The 20,544-nt window shown below is 34.1% G+C and overlaps 1 protein-coding gene across 1 annotated transcript; it reads right to left on the reverse strand.

The window, feature by feature from the left end:
• Positions 1-681: 681 nt before the first annotated feature.
• Positions 682-20,219, reverse strand: LOC148951672 (uncharacterized). The gene is made up of 5 exons (XM_089090420.1): positions 20,128-20,219; positions 12,389-12,454; positions 8,294-8,605; positions 4,555-4,623; positions 682-992 (listed from the first exon to the last, which is right to left on the reverse strand). The coding sequence occupies exons 1-5, from the start codon at positions 20,165-20,167 to the stop codon at positions 769-771; spliced, it is 711 nt and encodes a 236-aa protein (XP_088946546.1). The 5' UTR covers positions 20,168-20,219; the 3' UTR covers positions 682-768.
• Positions 20,220-20,544: the final 325 nt, after the last annotated feature.

The following is a 20,544-nucleotide window of genomic DNA, read 5'->3' on the forward strand; positions in this document are numbered from 1 at the left end:
CAAATTTTCTCGCACGTAACTTTTGATGGATAGGACAAAACTTCATGAAACTTATATATTTGAAATCAGCATGCAAATCTGATTCTTTGGATGTATCTATTGGTATCAATAATCCGTTTTTTAGAGTTTTGGTTAGTATTGAGCCAGGTATTAAAATAATTAGCGACCCGGCTAAATAGTAACCGAAACTCTAAAAATGGATTTTTGTTGTCAGTCTCTTTCACATACGGAATAATACCTGTTCGTTTTAAGTTTTAATGTCGCTCCTTACTTTCATTAAAAAAAAACTTGTTTTTTTTTATTTGATCTATATCTAGAAGCCTGCCGCGTGCCGAGCACTGGGACTCGGTGGCGAAGCACATATATATCATATATATATAAATATTAGGTGGGGAGGCTATATATTTTTTATGTAGGGGGTGTATTTATTATTTTTTGAATAATCACCATAAAAGATATTTTTCAAAATTTTGGCGTATACATACCCTCCCCCCTACTTTTTTCCATTTTACACCACTAATCTGTGTATTTTAAGATATACTCCCCAGAATTGCGCTGTAATGGCTGCCAGAGAAAAATTAAAAAGATAAGGACGCCAGAACAGCAGAATATATTTAGAAATGAATGGTGACTTGCTGGATTCACTAGGTGCCTTTTGATTGCCTAGGAAGAACTAAAGTAAAAGGTATGCAATATATGTTATTCAAAATAAGATTTATAAAATATTAGAATATTTGTAAGGAATTGACTGGTCATGTAGTATCTGATTTATCCTTGTTTTTGTTTCTTTCGAATATCTACACTGAGTCCTGGTGCTTGATAGTTTAGAGCAGGGCGGCCATTAGGGCCAACGTTTGTGAAAGCAACATTAGCTCCATTGTAGCCAGATCCTGGTTGGTAGCCTAGATGCTGATTAAACCCATTGTTAAAGCCAGGACGATTGTAGCCATAGCCATTGAGGCCCGAATTGAAACCACCGCCAAGACCATACCCTGAAAAATTGATAATTTTATTATAGTGAAACATAACATAATATTCTTAACCCTTTTTGTCTTTCTAACTATGCAAACACATTGTCACTAACTGTCACTAACAATGCAAACAGATAAAAACAACAAACAATTTTTTTAAAACTGAAATATGACTTTATAATTGGAAGTACTCTACGTAAGTTTGTAGGGATTATGCACTTGTTCTTAGACTCTCAAAATGAGAATTATGTTTCGATGTCTATATCTGACATATAATACAAAAAAAAGTATTACCTGGCTTTGTAGCCTTTCGTTTCATTTCATCTTAATTTGTGCACCGCTTAAGTAAAGATTGCCGAGTTTCATTTCCCTTATCCTTCACATCTTCCTTTCATAAAGACATTTTCAATGAGGCTTCTTTCAACAACATAAAGTTCAATCAGAAGAACATATCTTCATAAGAAACAGTATCCAATTGGAATACAAAGGAGGATCTAAGACACTTAGAAAGGTTCTGACTAAGAGAGGTTAATAAAATGGCTCTGAAATTGAAGACAGATTTTATCATTGAAGATTGTACATTTTTAGAGGAAACAAAATTGTATCCTTGAATAATAAGTTTTGGTGTGATGAAGGGCCTAAAGTACTTTCAAACGCTGTAGAACATTAGATATTCAGCATATTCAGATATTCAGTAGTAATTTGAAGACATTATTGAGGAAACAGAAATAAGAAATATAATAAAAAAAACGAACTTGGTAAACCGGCAAAACCCAGCCAAAAGTAAATCGGTAACTTTATTGGTGGCATAAGTCTTGTCCACACAAATAGACTTTTTTAAGACCATTATTTTCTTGTGTTTGAGAACACTTGCATAATTGCATAACAGGAGCAGTTCCAGGGGTAGCAGGAATTAGGTATGATAGAAGTTACTTGGCTTGTTGTGAAATATTTCGCGAAAGTGGTGACTCTACGCCAGATTAGGATCTAAAAAGACTTGCAAAGCACCAGACCTACATCGCGAACAGAAGGAAAAATATTTGGCCTGGAAAATATTTTTTCTTCAATCTGCTTCAACAAATTACGTGGGAAAAGAAGAGAACTAGTGGAAGAGGATAGAAACTTTGGCCTAAATGAAAGAATCCCTGACCTGGATTCTGAAGCATTTTAAGCTACTAAAACAGACTTTTTGCACCTTTACAGAAAACAGAAGTCTATCGAAGAGGCTGCAAAGCTACAGGGCAATAGCAATAATAATATCTGAATGGAGCATCGCAAAAATTGAATTACCTTATTAGTAGCTAGTGCAATCTGTAACCGGAGCGAAAAGAGCTTTGCTCCTATTTTTGGCAGCTACTTTATTCAAAATGTCACCAGGCAAAGACAACAAATTATACACAGATGCTCAAGCCCGTGGTTAATGCAGCTTTTGAGCGGGATATGGGTTGCAAAGTAAACTCTTCTGGATCCCTTATCCAAAGAGAGTACTCATTTCTTGGAGCCAGTCCAGGCGGAGCATTCATAGTCAGGTGAGAAGGGAATCATGGAGGTAAAATGGCCTTTGCCAACAAAAGCACTAACTATGACAAAATAGATTGAACTTCAAAAACCTATCTGTCTCGAATAGAAAAGTAGCAGTGAAAGTATCCTCACAAGACCGCAATACCACTATTCTCAAGTTCAAATCCAATTACTGCATAGTGTTTTGACATGAAACCTACTTATTTTTTAGACTTTTTGGGGAGAAGGGGAAATACATATTTAACAGATTGTCTAGGACTGACACGTGTGTGAAATGTAAATGCTGGCAAAGTTGCCAAAAATTTTCAAATTTATTTCAAAGTTTTGCTGCTGGAAATAGTTGACGAAGGGTACTAAGAAGTTTTGAAATACGTGAACCTTTTTAGTTATTTTAAATTAGTTTTTGTATTTATGCATATATAAATATAACCTTATTTTATGAGGGCAAATGCATAAGGATATCTAAAAAAAATATCTTCTTTGACCTCAGGCTTATTATCTTTTGATTTTCTTTGAAGAGTGTCTGCTCACGAATATTTCAGGGGGGGGGGTTGTATTTTCCAAATCTAGGTGGTGTCAATTCTGTTGGTTTTTTATTTTATTCAATAAAAATATCAGAGCTTTTTCGATGAAAATACCAAAATCAAGGTAGTTGCAAATTCGAGGAGAGGGAGGGGAGAGACACTTAGAGCGGAGTAAATTTCCCCATTCCCTCCTCCCTCCCTTTCCCCTCCCTCCAACTGACAAGCCTGTTTCTATGTTAATTTTGCTTTTCTGTAATGTTTACTTTACTATACTAACTACAAGTGCACATTTAGAAAGATTGAAAAAATTCTGACGCATTAATTTAGGGACGAGGAACCTTTTTGTCATAAAAGTTAATTTTTAGATTTAAATATAGTGAAGAGACTGCGCACTGCGCACGCTGTGCTCTTGAAATTCCAAAGAATAGCCTAATATAAAACAAAAATTTGATTTTGTTACTGTAGCCCATAATATGTATTAATGATTCCCCTGTTTTGCTCTTGGAGTACTAATCAAATTACTTTTATGATTTAAGCGTATTGAACCTCTGAAAATAACATGCACCAAGTTTATCAGATAAGCCGTTCGAAATCTTCCATCCTTTGGGGTCAAAAATGATGCTTAGGAGTTCGAGTTTTCTATCTAGCCTTCGTGCAACAAAAGAGCACAAGATCTTAATTTCCTATGCGGCATATTTGGCCTGAAATGTGGAGTGACTTTTCAACATGGATTTAAGTCAAATAGTCAATAGAGAAAATAAGGGTGTTTTGTGCCTCGTTGACTTGGGGATCTTCAGATAATTACTGAGGGTGAGACAATAAGGGAATGGGTGTTTCTGAGGTGTTTTAATTTTGAATGATTTTTTGACTGAAGAAATTTTAAAGTTTTTTTGGTTATAGCAGTGATCTCTTGATACCATTAGCCTTTTTATTCGTTGAAAGGCTGGGGTTGGTTTAAAAAAATTAAAAGAGCAGTAATTTAATTTTTTGGTTTTTATTGTATTTGTATTTGATAAAAAACAAAATTTGTGTGGTACACATTTCTGTATGTCGTATACACATTTCGAATAGAAAAATAAAATAAAAATCAATTTACAATAAAATTAACCAAAATTGCCTATATATCATGTTGGGGTCTAAATATTCCTATCCTAACAGTCATAGATGTCAATTCAATAAAAGAAAGTGGGGGAATTGTTTTCAAATTTTTATAGAAAAATAGGTACTTATCAAAATGAAAGGAAGGGGGTAATTTTGTTTTATATCAATTTTTATAGAAGTAGTTAAACGGTAGCTTCCAAATTGTGGGAGCAGAGGTTTAATGAGACATATGTTCAATTACCCCCTCCCATCGAATTGGTGTCTTGGGGAGCAGCTAGGTATCTTACCAAATTACCTATCTAACACTTGTCGGTATAGAAATTTTTTTCCAAATTAACGAGTAAGTTAAGTTTTTATATTTTGTGATAAAAATAGACCTTGCGCAATTAATATTGCTTTACTCTATAAAAAAGGCCTATAACTGTTATAAAACTTACCTGGTCTTTTGGAAATAGATGTATGTGTCAAAGTGGTTGAAGTTGTTGCAACTGGTCGTCTAAATCCACCTGAAAAATAGATAGGCTCTAATGATCTTTTTTACCATAACTTTTGGCTCCTGTAACTATAAGCTGGCTTAGGTGTTTTCAAAGAACTGGGTCTCCAATATATATTTCTAATTTCCTAAACTACGCCTGATAGGCATGGGCGCCCATAAGGGGAGGAGGCAAGGGGGGGGGGTGCCCCCAGCCTCCCCTCTGGCTGAATGACAGTGTCATATATTTGTATTAACTTGAAAGACTTACCACAGAATAAGTTTTCAAAGAAATGTAAAGAGCTCTATTAAGCCAAAAATGGGCAGAAATAAAGTCAAATAATCTTCCAAGCGTAAAACTACCGCAAATAACTTTCAACAATTAAGTAAAACTCAAACCGAACAGAAATTATAATAGATAGCCAAACTCATTTATTAATTTAGAAATTATAATAAATAGTCAAACTCAAAACGAGCAAAAATTAACAAGAGCAGGGCTGATAACCCCCATGACTTCTCAAGACCAGAACATAACTTTGGTTTTACTGAATAAAAAAAGACCATAGATTGTCAGTTTAATATACCTAAAATTTTAAAATAAAAAATGGGTAAAAAAAGTGATTAAAAAATAAGCTTTTTACTTATTTAACCAAAAAAAGTGAAAACATTTAAACATATTGTGTTTTCAGTAAAGTGCAAATTATGTTCTGGTCTTGAAAAGGCATGGTTAGAGGGTAAGCATCCTTTGCTTGCCCTTTGCTATCAGAAGTGCACACAACACAAGAATATTTCTGATAGCCACTTTGCTGTCCAAAGTGAAAGTCGGCCATTTTCAAACAGTTCGTGGTAACGAACTGTAAGTAAAGAGTGACCCGGCTCAACAGTGACCGAAGCTCTAAAAAACAAAGTTTTGATACCAGTAGATACATCAAAAGAATTACGGTTTTATACATGTTTCATACATATAAGTTTCAATAAGTATAATCTTACCCATTAATGATTATGAGCCTGAGAAAATTTGCCTTATTTTTGAAAAAAGGTGGAAACATCCCTCAAAAGTCATAGAATCTTAAGGAAAATCATGCCATCAGATTTAGCGTATCAGATAACCTTAATGTATAAGTTTCAAGTGCCTATCTGAAAAAATATGAAATTTTTTAAAGAACACGCATGCACGTTTATTTGTTTGTTTATTATTGCATTTCTTTTTCCAGGGATGATCATATCAACCCAGTGGTCCTAGAATATCATGAGAGGGCTCACTCGAACGGAAATTAAAAGTTCTAGTGCCCTTTTCAAGAGACCCTAAAAGGTCAACTAGGCCATTTCCCACACCTTTTTTCTGAAAATCGTCCGATCAAAATTTTTAGATAGCCATTTTGTTCAGCATAGTTGAAAGGCCGATAAACTATGCCTTTGGGGATATCATGACCCTCCCACTGCCCCTGGGGATAGGTCTTTAAGTTACAAAATTTGCCTATTGTTAACGTTTAGCATTTGTTATTGGGAAGTATGCAATTTTTTTTTGGGAGGGGGGGGGAGGATTTTCCGTTGGTGGTATTTTTCTGGGGAATAATTTTCCATGGGGAGGGAAGTTTCTATGGGGCGATTTTTTAAGGGGAAATTTTACACTGAAGGATTTTGTCAGGATTTCTATACGAAATTCTTCTTATGTCTTGCTTTCTCTTTTCGTCTCAATTTTACGCGTGGAGAGATCAAGAGTAATTGTCCGGGGTGAACTCTCACCAGGATTGAATTGTCTAGGGAATAAATCCTTGGAGAGGAAGGATTTTTCAGTGAATGAGTAGCCAGATTTCCTGACATTGTTTAAAAAACCATAAGAAATTAAAATAAAAAAACAAGTTTTTTCAACTGAAAGAAAGGTGCAACATTAAAACTTAAAACAAACAGAAATTATTACGTATACGAGGGGATTAAACCTCCACAGCACCTCGCTCTTTACGCTAAAATTGGAGTTCTGTCCCAATCCTTAAGAATGACTCCTGAAACATTATGGTCGTTGAATTGGAACAATAAAGAGGCTTTTTTTTAAGTACCACAAATCTTTAGCGTAAAGAGCGAGGTGTTGTGGAGGAGTAATCCTCTCATATACGTCATAATTTCTGTTAGTTTTGAGTTTTGATGTTGCTCTTTACTTTCAGTTGAAACACCTAGTTTTTTTTATTTAATTGTTGCAAAAAAAGATAAATTTATGTTCTTGTGTGTGGTATCTTTCATTGTTTCTCCAGATTAGAGAAAATCGTTTTTTTTTCTTGGTTGAAGCATCTTTGAAAGGTTAATATTTCTGATGGAATCTTTCAGTTCATTTTGCTCAAAACGTTGAGGACTACGTTTGTTCATGTTTAAAACATGGGGACACTGTTGTTCCCACGAAGAGTTAGAAGGTCTAAACCATAGTCTCTCATGGCTCTTTAATTTCTTTTTCTTTAGCAAGTTTTCAGCCTAATAGAAGTGGGAATGCTTCTCTGTGAACTAGCTTTCCATACAGGGTCCTGGTATGGACAACAAAAAGAAATCTAAAATGAGTTACTCAAGCAAATATCCCGATTTCATGGTCTTGGAACAAACATATACATAAACATATACGTAGGAAGGACAAAGATGCTGATTCGCGCCATATTATTCCGGCTGTTTTGTTATTTTGGCTGAGTAGAAAAGGAATAAACCTTTCCTCGCATTTTTCCATACAAATGGCAGTGAAGTCACAGCCGACCGACTGAAGAGTCTTCACAAGGAATGTGTCAAGAGGAAAAGTTATTTTGTTACAAGGAGACATGTCAAAACTATGATTGGTTCTTGGTGTCGAACAACTGAGACGCTTTTCAAATGTTAATACATTACTATTCTCATCAGGGGCTTCAAAATATCTTAGAGTGGACAGACACAGCCCAAGAAAACGTATCTATACGGGCACTCCTCTCTTTTTTGCTTCTACTCCGCTTCTGCTTCGCTTCTGCATCGCTTCCGCTCAGCAGTCCAGTTAAATTGCTGTTTTCATCAGGCAGTCCACTTGAATAATGTTCTTTGATGTTTTGATTGAGATTTCCGAGGCGCAAAGAACCGATTCAATTGGGGACTTGCGATAGAGTTTTAAAAATATGCTTAAAAGGTGAATTGACACAAATGTAAAGAAGGGTCTCAGTGCGCTGCACTTTACGTAAACATCCTTCAGGTACTGTTTGTGTTTAACAGCCTGAACACCTATGACACGATAGTTCAGTGCTATTGCTCGATCATACAGCGCGATAGTGGGCAAATAGTGCTACTGTTTGGTTTGTATATCTATGATTTTTAACTTCCGAATATATATATATATATATATATATATATATATATATATATATATATATATATATATATATATATATATATATATATATATATATATATATATATATATATAGTATATTGTAAATCATATTTGCCAGAGCTACTATCGGTCCTTACATTTTTTTCAGAGTTGTAGCTTTTAAAAACTTATTTTTACAGAAATTACTAACTCATTTTTAATTTTTTGGTCATACTATCATTGTTGACTTTCATGATTAGTTTTTGCTTGGATCATTTTTGTTTATTTTTTTCTCTGCAAATGAATATTAGTTGGTCTACTTTAAGTAGTTTCATATTCAGTTTGTTAGCATTAAGTATTCCGTGACTTATTTTTTTAGGTAAAGAATACTTACCAAAAAATTTTTCTTTTGGCTCTTCCTTTTCAGCTGGATCTGTCTCAGGCTCAGCTTCTGCAATAGCTCCGCGTTTGGTTTTCTTCTCTTTCTCTCTAAGATTAATGCTTAGCCCTGGTGCCTGGTAGCTCAGGGCAGGTCTTCCCAAGGGACCAGTGTTGGTAAATGCAACATCAGCACCACCAAACCCAGACCCGGGCTGGTAACCGTATGGCTGGTAGCCAAAGCCATTCCCATATGAACCACCATATCCACTGCCAAATCCTTGATTGTATCCTTGGTTGTACCCCACGCCTCCAAAACCTCCCTGAGCTAAAATAGTTGAAATTAAAATCTATAAATAAATTTAAGTACAATTTTTGCTTGAAATAAAAGTTTAAGTTAAAAAATCTATGGGTAAATTAAATTTATGTTCAAATGGGTGTAAGAACAATAAAGCGGTTCTATCAAAACACCAGTTTCGCAATGAAAATTTAAATAATTTATTCGCATCATTTGTTCCGAGACGGATAGTTTTACTAGTCGTACCATTAATGATGAATGAATGAATGCATTTAATACCCATCAATTAAAACCAGATGGGGCACAAAAAAGAAATTCAAAAAGCACATGACTCTAATTCATCTGACACAAACAAAACAAAAACGAAACATTCAGAAACAGATGCTGACTACTGCTGTAAAACACTGGCACACGGATGGGAAAGAAAACAACCTTGTTTTAAAATTATATTTTTAATCTACATGTTCTTTTTTTCCAAAAAGAAGGGGGTGTTTTAGCACGAATATTTATTTTATTTCAAAAATATTTCATTGAATACCTTTTTTCATTTTCATTGTAAAAAATTAGAGAAATCAAAAATGCCTTTTCCTCCTCTTCTTTGACTTAAAAAAAAACATTCTTCATGTCTTCATTTTCAAAATTGAAAAAATCCTTGCCCATCCCTGTATTTTCGTGATTTGGCAAAACTATTTTACTTAGCTTAGAATTGGGGGTAGTCTATGACTTTATTTTGACAAATTTGGTAGTACGACATTGAAAATACTTTTAAGCTGTAGTTGGGGACGTAGATTCCCTTTTAAATTTTCACTGACTCGTGGCAGCTGGAGTGCATCTTGTCAAGACTACTTTTCCTTGAAAAAAAAAGAAGTCTTTTCAACTGAAATAACGGAGCAACATTGAAATTACACCTTGTATGAGATATTGTTCCCTCCCCAATACCTCACTCTTTACGCTAAAGTTTTTTTGAACTTTTAAAAATTCTTATTATTCATATTGAACGGTCCTTGTGTTTCAAATGTCGTTTTGTTTCAATTGGGACAAATAAATAAACTTTAGCCTAAAGAGCGATGTATTGAGGAGGGGGCAAGCCCCTAATATGCGGAATTATTTCTGTTTATTTTAAGTTTCAATGTTGCACCCTACTTTCAGTTGAAAAATCTGTTTTTTCATTTAATTTTTGATTATTTTTAACCAATGTCGAGAAATCCATCTTCCTTACACGGAAAATTCCCCCTGGAAAATTCTATCCTCGCTGAAAATCCCCAGGGAACATTTCTTGAGGATGATTTCACCTAAAAAAAACTCCTTCGCATATTTCCATTTGAAAAAGAATTTTAATATCTGACCCGTTTTCAAATTATGTCGGAATCCTCCCTCTGCATCTCCCTTTGCATAATTCTCCTTTCTTTAATCAGATTCTAAATATATAAGATTTATTAAGTTTATTTTCACTCCTCAAAGTATCTGAGCCTGAGAATATCTGCTTGATTTTCGAAAAAAGGGGGAAACAAACCTTAAAGACATATCACATCGTCATATTCAGCATATCAGAGAACCCTACTGTAGATGTTTCAAGCTCCCATCTTCAAAAATGAGGAATTTTGCATTTTTGCCAAAAGAAAGATCACGGATGCGTGTTTTTTTTTTCCCAGGGGTGATCGTATAAAACCAATTGTCCTAGAATATCGAGAGAGGGATCATTCGAATGAAAATTAAAAGTTTGAATGCCCTTTTTAAGTGAAGGTAAAGATTTGAGGGCAGCTAGCTCCTTCCCCACACTCTTTTTTCCCCAAGGTCGTTCGACCAACTTTTAATTAAATAGTAATATTGTTCAACTTAATTGAAAAGTAAAATATTTATACTTTTGGAGATAACATGAACCCTCACAGTCCTTTGGGGAAAGGTCTTTAAGTTATGAAATTTGTCAATTGTTTACGTATAGTATTTATTATTCGGAAGTATGAATACATTTTTGGGTGAGGGGAGGGTGAACTTTCTTGCTGAGAGGGTTTTCCATGGGGAGGTAAGTTTTCGGGGGGGGGGGGGGTGAGCTTTTAGAGGGAAATTTAACACTGGGGGAATAAGCCAGAATTTCTATACGAAATCCTTTTTATCTGTCTTACTTTCTCTTTGCCGACTCGATTTTACATGTGGAGATGTTAAGGAAAGTTGTCCGGGGTAAATTTTCACCGGGATTGAATTGTCTAGATAATCTTTCAATAGAGCAATAGAGCAAATAGTTTCCCAGAACTATTTAAAAAAAAGATAAGAAACTGAGTAGAAAAAAAGTTTTTTTCAACTGAGAGTAAGGGACAAATTTAAAACTTAAAACCAACAGAAATTACTATATATACCAGGGGGGTTCCTCCTCCTCAATACCTCACTCTTTACGCTCAAGTTTGACCTTTTATCCCAATTTTTCAGGAATGAATCCTGAAATGCGAGGGTCGTTCAATTAGAACAATTAGAGGCTGTTTTAAAAAGCTAAAGAGCTTTAGCGTGAAGAGTGGGGTACTGAGGAGGGTGGAACCCCTTTATATACCTAATAATTTTTGTTGCTTTTAAGTTTTCATGTTCTCCTTACTTTCAGCTAGAAAAAAAATGTTCTTTTATTAAATTTCGTAAGAGAATTTTGGGAAATTCACTCAGTGTTAAATTTCCCCCGAAAGATTACCCCCGGAAACTTACCAACAAATGGAAAAGTTTCACCACAGTCAATATCTACAAGCGGAAAATCCCCTCCTCCCGCTAAAAACGATGTTTGTATACTTTCCAATAACGTATACTATACGTAAGCAATGTTCAAATTTTTTAACTTGGAGCCCTTTTCCTAGGGCCTTTGGGGGATCATGACATCCCCAAAGACATAATTTTTGGACCTTTCAACTATGCTAAATAAAATGACAATATCAAAATTTTTATCAAACTGTTTTGGAGAAAACATTGGCCTGGGAGAGGGGGGGGGCTAGCTGCTAACCAATCTTTTTGGCTACTCAAAAAGGGCACTAGAACTTTTGTTTTCTTAATAAATGAGCCCTCTTCCGACTTTACAGGATCACTTCTTTGGTACGATCATCCTTGAAAAAAAAGCAAAGAAATAAACACGTCTCTCGGATTTTTCTTCTGCAAACATTCCACACTTTTGTACATAGGAGCTTGAATCATCTACAATAGGGTTCTCTGAAATGCCATATCTGACTTTTTGTGACTGTCTGATGTGCCAAATCTGACTGATGTGATTTTCGTGAGGATCACTTGACGTGTTTTAGGTGTCTCCCACCTTTTTTCAAAAATTAGGAAAATTTTCAGATCCAAAAAATTTCAGGGCAAATTTTCTCAGGTCCGTAGCTTTTGATGAGCAGTAACAAACTTAATAAAGTTTATTTAATTTGAACCATCATAACAAATCAATTATTTTGATGTATCTACTTTTATCAAAACTCAGTTTTAGTAGAGTTTGGGCTACTATTGAGCCATGTCTCTCCTTACTTACAGTTATTTTACCACGAACTATTTAAAAACTTGTTGTGTGAGGACCTTTCATCCAATTTTATTTAAATTTTTATTATACAGCAACAGAAAAAAATTGAAGCAATGGATAAAACAAATATTTGGGTGTCAGAATAAGTAATCTCAGGATCAGGTGCCAAACAAAATTCACTTCTATGGGTCATGCTATCCAATAAACGCGCTTCATATTTGACACTTTAGCCTGTTGTCACTGCAACAATTTAAAAAGACAAAAAAAGTTGGAAAGCCAATGAAATATATCAGAAACTTTGATATAAGTCGCTACTAAAAAGGGCTACTTACGTCTGAAGAACCTTTCACTCAGCTCCTTCTCATCAGAATCTGCAGCTTCAGGGTATGGCTGAGCAACTGCAATAAAAAAAAACAATTATACTTTTTTCTTAGAAATGATAATATCTTAGAACAGGGAGATGAAATTTCAGGTTTTGAGCTAAAATATTTTTACGGGGAGGACAAATAAAAATTAAAGGGAGATGCACAATTAAAAGTAAAAAAAGGACAGATACATGGAACATACAAGGTGTCTTAGATATAGATAATATTTTAAGAGCAAACTCTGCAAACGAGCTTCAGGGCTGTGAAGTTTTCCTTCTCTTATTATTTTTCTGTTTAACGCTAGTGTTTCTGCAGCTGCTTTTTCTCTTATTATCAGCGGTCTGCAGCTTCAAAGTGTTAAAAGATACGAACTCAAAATTTTTCCTGGATTTTGGGAATCATGAAACGGGACAGAAAAGTTCTTGTGAAGTTTGTAAAATTTCCAGTTATTTTCCAGAAAAAAAAGTTTTTCTTCATATTATACATGGTTTCAAAACATTATGCTAATAGGGAAGTAATGTTTTTCTTAGAACAATTTTATGTCTAACTCCTACAGAACATTAAATTTTCACTCTGAGAACTCGAGAACAAAATTTTGCAACTCTTCTAGATTTCTTCGAAAGAACTCGGGAAAGTCGATCCCGAATGCCGAATTGTGGTTTTGAGGTTGTTTTCTGAAATCTATGATCTTGTCTCTCCTGTAATTTTATAGTGTAGTAATGTCAAAAGTTTGCAAGACGACATGAAATTTCATAAATATGAAATTACTTTATACACATAGAAATATTTTCCTAAGTTATCCTGATGTATTGTATTTATTTTTAAAGGTAGCTTTTTCAAACGGTTCGTGGTAACGAAGTCTCAGGAGAGAAGGAGAAAGGGAGAGAGAGAGAGATAAATAGAAAACGAGTAGCTAAAAAAGGATAAATATAAAGTTAACGAAAAATTCCATATTTAAACTGGGTAGGAATGTGTAACTGATGTCTCCATTAGATGCAAATTTAACATATTTGATTCTTCATTGACAAGAGATATTTCATACCCCAAAATGGGCAACCAAGATACAAATGTGGCTGCACACACATAGATAAAACAAAGATTCTTCTTCTTCCTGGGACATACTCTTGGCATGCCCAAATTATTTGCTTCGTGGAAAACTTCCAAATAAAAGTTTGAGACCCATCGATGCTTCAAAACATACGAAACCTGATATACTACTCAGAAAACTTCAGATAAGTAACCGCATATTAAGCAATATACCGTACGAAAAACGTTGTTTGATCCCACTTTCATGAGCTCTAAATAAAGTTAAGATGACCACATTCTACGGATGACTTTCAAACATTGTGCTTTTTGGGCATTCATCTACCAAATGAAAATTATGTCTTCTCGAATGATGCGGGGGGACATCACAGTTAAGAATTAAAAGAAAATTGGCTCTTCATGGGAGGGTAAAGAGTTAAATTTTAAATAGATTGGGGGCAGCAGAGGTGAGTGCACAGCTACGAGCAGCTTAGTGCTGCAGAGATTTGTTGGTAAAACTAGTTCTTCATTTACACTGCAGGGCTTGATAATTGGTTTGGCTGACTCTCTAAATAACGAAACTTTGATATGAATAGTTATATCAAAATAATTATATTTTTACGCTGATTTTAAATATAAAAGTTGTATTAAGTTTAATCTTACCCATCAAAGGTTACGTGCCTGAGAAAATTTGTCTGATTTTCAAAAAAGGGGGTAACACCCCCTAATAGTCATATAATCTGAACAAAAATCAAGTCATCAGGTTTAGTGAATCAGAGAACCCTATCTGCAAAATTGTGGAATTTGTATTTTTTGCCAGAAGAAAGATCACAAATGCGTGTTTATTTTATTTTTTTTATTTTTTTTTTTATTTCTTTTTTTCGGGGGTGATAGTATCAACCCAATGAGCCTAGAACATCAAGAGATGGTTCATTCTAACAGAAATTAAAAGTCCTAGTGCCAGTATCAACCCAGTTCGTCTAGAACATGGAGAGATGGTTCATTCTAACAAAAATTAAAAGTCCTAGTGCCCTTTTTATGTGAGCAAAAAAATGGAAGGCAACTACGACCCCTCCAACACTCATTTTTTTCCCATAGTCCCTCGATAAAAATTTTTAGATAGTGATTTTGTTAAGCATAGTCGAAAAATCTAATAACTATGTGTTTGAGTATGACTTAATTTTCCACAGTCCCCGGGGGAAGGGCTGAAAGTCATTAACTTTGCCCACTGTTTACGTGCAAAACTGTATGAAAATTACAGAAAAACTGTATGCATGCAAGTTTTCAAAGGGCATCTGAGGAATATCATAGGCAGCACCACTCTATAATAGCTAGAAATATCATTGGAACTTTTAAAGGAGCTAATTCAATTTAAAATTAAGAGTTCTGGCGCCCTTTTTAAGAGTAACAAGAGATTGGATAGCAAGCAGCCCTTCTATCAAGCTCATTCATTTTTCCAAACCGATCAAGTCAAAATTTTCAGACAGCCATTTTGTTCAGCTTAGTAGAACTATCCAACAACCAAGTCCCTAGGGATATTAAGCGTTTCAACCCCCACAATTATGCAATTAGCCCACTATTCTTTAAAACTAAATGTTGTTTTAAAATACATCATGTGGCATTGTGCTTATGGTTGCCAATAAGACACTTCAGGAATATATCGAGAACGACTGAGGGTATTAAGTTGACACATTTAGCGATACTACTATTTCTACTTGTGCTCTTACAATTTAAATAAACAAAAACAATGTAAGTGTGTCGAGGTTGTCAAAGAGCATAGATAGAATTATTTGGAGTATTTTTTTGAATTATTAGAATTATTGGTAAGTATTATTTTCAGGTCATCTTCAAAATTGAACTACAAAATACTACTTGTGCCAGGATTCAAAATTGTTGAAGAAGTTTCTCCAACCTACAAATAGCAGCCCATACTATGGATTCTTATAGAAAATTAAATAGAAAAAACAAGTCTTTTAACTGAAAGTAAGGAACAACGTTAAAACTTAAAACGAACAGAAATTATTCCGTTTAAGAAAGGGGCTGTCTCCTCCTCAACGCCTCGCTCTTTACGCTAAAGTTTTAATTGTTTAAAAAAAATCAGAGTTGTGAGAAAGTCAAACTTTAGCGTAAAAAGCGAGGTGTTGAGGAGGGGACAGCCCCTTTCATATACTTTTTAATTTCTGTTCGTTTTAAGTTTTAACGTCGTTCCTTACTTTCAGTTAAAAAAAACTTGTTTTTTTTATTTAATTTTCGAACTTTTTGAATTAATGCGGGTTTTGATTTTGGCTCACCGTACATGAATAATTAAAAGAACATTTGCACATTAATTTTGCTTTTATTTGGTTAAATGGCTTTCTCGAAACTTGTTTAATTTTATTTACAAACGTTTTTATTAGTAATATATATACGTAACTTACGAATTAACTTACGTAACGAACTTCAATATTCATATATTTTTAATACGTATATTAGGGGGCTCGCTCCCTAGCCAATACCTCGCTCTTTAATCTAAAGTTCGAATTTTGTTCAATTCTTTAAAAATGACCCCTTAACCACAACGGCTGTTATTTAGAATAAATAGATCTTATGAAAGTACTAAAAAATCTTTGGCTTAAAGAGCGAGGTACTGACTAGGGGGTGAACCCAATCATACACGTAATACTTTGTGTTCGTTTTAAGTTTTGATGTTACTCCTTATTTTCAGTTGGAAAACTTGTTTTTTTTATATTTAATTTCTGATCTTTTTTTTAAATAATGCTGGAAAATCCGGCGCCCCCTTCATAGCAATGTCCCTTCCCCCATGAAAACTTCCTTCATGGAAAGATCTTCCCAAATAACCCCCGACCCACCCACCCCCCTACAGCCAGAAAAAATTCCCCCTGAAAACGTCTGTATACTTCCTAATAACCAATACTATATGTTAACATTGGGTAAAGTTCATAACTTTCAGCCCTCCTCCCGGGGATTTCGGGGGATTAGGTCATCATAAAGCACATAGTTATCATATTTTCAACCATGCTGAACAAAATGGCTATCTAAAAAATTTTATCAGGTGACTTTGGGAAAAAAATGAGCGTGGGAGGGGGCCTAGTTGCCCTCCATTTATTTTGATCACCTAAAAAGGGCACTAGAACTTTTAATTTCCGTTCCAACGAAAGCTCCCATGATATTCTAGGACCACTGGGTCGATACGATCACCCCTGGAAAAAAAACAAAAAACAAAAAAAACAAAAAAACAAATAAACACGCATCCGTGATCTTTCTTCTGGCAAAAAAATGCAAAATTCCACATTTTTGTAGATAGGAGCTTGAAACCTCTACTGTAGAGTTTCTGATACGCTGAATATGATGGTGTGATTTTCATTAAAGTTCTATGGCTTTTAGGGAGTCTTTCCCCCTTTTTTTGAAAATCAGCCAAATTTTCTCAGGTGCGTAACTTTTGATGGGTAGGACTAAATGAAAGTTATATATTTGAAATCACAAAACTTGATGAACGTTATATATTTGAAATCAGAATTAAAATATGATTCTATTGATGTATCTATTGGTATCAAAATTCCGTTTTTTAGAGTTTCGGTTACTATTGAGCTGGGTCGCTCCTTACTTACAGTTTGTTACCACAAACTGTTTGAAAAACTGAAAAGAAAAAAATATTGTTTTTTTTCACGAAAAAGACTATGTCAATAAGAAACTAACAAAAAATGATTTTCTTTTTTTGGGCACAAAACAAGTTCATCAAAAGTAAAAGGCTCCATTAAGCCAAGAATGAACAAAAATAAATTTAAATAATCTCCCAATCGTAGAATTACGAGAAATCACTACCAATTAATAGATGAAACTCAAAAAGAGCAGAATTTACAATAAATAGCCGAGTCAAACTCAAAACGGGGAAAAATTAATATGAGTAGGGCCCCGTGACTTCTCAAGACCAGAACACAATTTGCTCTTTACTGAAAACAAAATTCATTTAAAATGTTTTCACTTTTCTTACTTTTATGAATAAAATATCATCAAAACTTTAAGCAATAAATGTTAGTATATGTCAATTAAAGCAACAATCAATGATATATTTTTTTTTCAAACAGTTCGTGGTACCGAACTTTAAGTAAGGAACGGTCCGGCTCAATAGTAGCCGAAACTATAAAATCGGAATTTTGATACCAGTAGCTACATCAAAACACTTAGATTTTTATGCTGATTTCAAATATATAATTTTCATCAGGTCTAGTTTTACCCATCAAAAGTGACGGGCCTGAAAAAATTTGTCTTATTTTCCAAAAAAAGGAGGAAACATGCCCTAAGAGTCATAGACCCTTAATGAAAATCACAGCATCAGATTCAGCGTATTAGAAAACCCTACTGTAGAGGTTTCAAGCTCCTATCTTGAAAAACGAGGAATTTTGTACTTTTTGTCAGAAGAAAGCTCACGGATGCATGTTTTTTTCCCCCAGGGGCGATCGTATCGACCCAGTGGTCCTAGAATGTCGATGGAGGACTCATTCGAACGAAAATTAAAAGTTCTAGTGGTCTTTTTAAGTTACCGAAAAAATTGGAGGGCAACTGGAACCCCTCCCTTGCTCAATTTTTCCCAAAGTCACCTGATCAAAATTCTGAGACAATCATTTTGTTCAACATGGTTGAAAAATATAATAATTACGTCTTTGAGGATGACTTAATCCCCCACAGTCCCCGAGAGAAGGGATGCAAGTTATGAACTTTGCCCAATGTTTACATATAGTATTGGTTATTGGGAAGTATACAGAAATTTTCATGGGGGAAGGGACATTGCTATGAAGTGGATGCCAGATTTCTCAGCATTATTTAAAAAAACTATCAGAAATTAAATTAAAACAAAAGTTTTTAAACTGAAATTAAGGAGCAAAATCAAAACTTAAAACGAACAGAAATTATTATGTATGACAGGGGGTTTTCCCCCTAGTCAATACCTCTCTCTTTGCGCTAAGGTTTTCTTAGTTCTTTCATAAGAGCTATTTATTCTAATTAAACGGCCTTTTTGATTAAAGGGTCATTCTCGAAGAATCGGAACAAAATTTGTATTATAGCGTAAAGAGCGAGGTGTTAACAAGAGGGCAAACCCCCTAATATACGTAATAAACATACGAATTTTGAAGTTTGTTACGTAAGTTGATTCGTAAGTTACGTATATTTATTACTAATAAAAATGTTCGTAAATAAAATTAAAAGTCTTAGTACCCTTTTAAGTAGCCAAAAAAATTGGAGGGCAAATAGGCTACCTCCTCCACCCGCTTTTTCTCAAAATCATCCGAACAAAATTTTGAGAAGGCCATTTAGCCAAAAAAATTAAATTAACATGAAAATTTCACTTTAATTATTCATGTAAGGTAAGCCAAAATCAAAACCTGCTTTAATTCAAAAACGTTCAGACATTAAATGAAAAACCAGTTTTTTCAGTTGAGAGTAAGGAGTGAGATTAAAACTTAAAACGAACAGAAATTATTCCGTATATGAAAGGGGCTGTCCCCTCCGCAACGCCTCGTTCTTTACGCCAAAGTTCTACTCTTTCTCGCACTCTATTTTTAGAACGATAAAAAAAAACTTTAGCGTAAAGAGTGAGACGTTGAGGAAGGGACAGCCCCTTTCATATACGGAATAATTTCTGTTCGTTTTAAGTTTTAATGTCGCTCCGTACTTTCAGTTAAAAAAAACTTGTTTTTATTTTATTCCACTAAAGCACAAACTTTGTTCTAGTCACGTGAAGGCATTGGTGTTGTCAGCCCTGCTCATGTTAATTTCCGCTCGTTTTGAGTTTGATTCGGCTATTTATTGTAAATCCTGTTCGTTTTGAGTTTCATTTATTTATTGATAGTGACTTGTAGTAGTTTTAGGCTTTGAAGATTATTTGACTTTTTTTTTTCTTATTCTTGGCTTAATGGAGCTCTTTACTTTTCTTTCAAAACTTGTTTTTGGGGAAAAGTTTTTTTTTAATTAAATGCACAATAACGACAAGCATACACAGTGTATAAAGTTTGAGTCCCGCATAAAATCACTATTTCAGCTTATAGGTGACGGAAACTTTTTCTCCATAGCTTCCATAAGTTGTATAAAATACAACCCGTTTAAAATTATGAATAAACAAAAATCGATGGTAAACATTACATTGTAAATTCAATTTAGGAGGACAATAAAAATGAAGTAACAATAAATTGTAAAAACTGAAATTAAGAATCAGAATTACGCTCTTTCATAGTTTATCAGCTTTTAAAAAACTGAATATGTTGACAGAGTTTTAAATATCATAATACATTTGAAAGAATCCTTTAATTCGTTTTCTGGTAAGAGTATTCCCAAGTTGATATCTCTTCTTGAAAATAAAATTTTAAACAAGGACTGTTAAAAAATATTTTACATTTAGAAAATAATATTTATAAGATGTTCCTCATATTTAAACATTTCAAGCTATAGGTTAAAAGTGTTTTCGAAATGTTTGAAAGGTGTATACTATGAAATTGAAAACCAAACTGTTGAGTTAAATGTGTAAGAATGTAGGAATTTAGAACGGAATAAAAAAAATCAGAGAGTGTATAATTGGTTTTATCTTTGGTTAAAAAAGGATCCACTTTAGACACTTTTTTTTAACAATAAAGACCGAAAAATACTAACGATTTAGCTTTAAGTTTTGATTATATAGAGAAGGAGCTTACCAATAGCCGTGGCCAGGATAGTAACATAAACTGCCTTCATTCTGATAAATACCGTATTACTAACTACACAAGGATACTCATTAGCTTATATATGTTTTGTCACTTATTTTTCATATTATTATTAGAAATCAGATAAAACATGTGGTAAAATTTCCAAAGCTAAGACCAGATATTTTGCAACCAACCACAAACTTCGATACCAGGTTTCCTATTCTTACCTTACATTTTCCTTATCAAACAGAAAATTTCCGTGTCTTTGAGGTTGAAAATTTATTTGTGTTCCAAGTTCTTGCACAAGTATCCTTATACAAATTACCTAATATCGTAGTTGGGGCAACTTAAGATGGTTGTATTTTGTATTGTTCCCCAAAAGTTTAAAAAGGCTCTCAGTAAAATCAGGTACTTGGTACCCTGGCC

This window comes from Artemia sp. Qi Xiang Cuo, chromosome 6, assembly GCF_049724085.1.
Source record: "Artemia sp. Qi Xiang Cuo chromosome 6, ASM4972408v1, whole genome shotgun sequence".
Lineage (NCBI taxonomy): Eukaryota > Metazoa > Arthropoda > Branchiopoda > Anostraca > Artemiidae > Artemia > Artemia sp. Qi Xiang Cuo.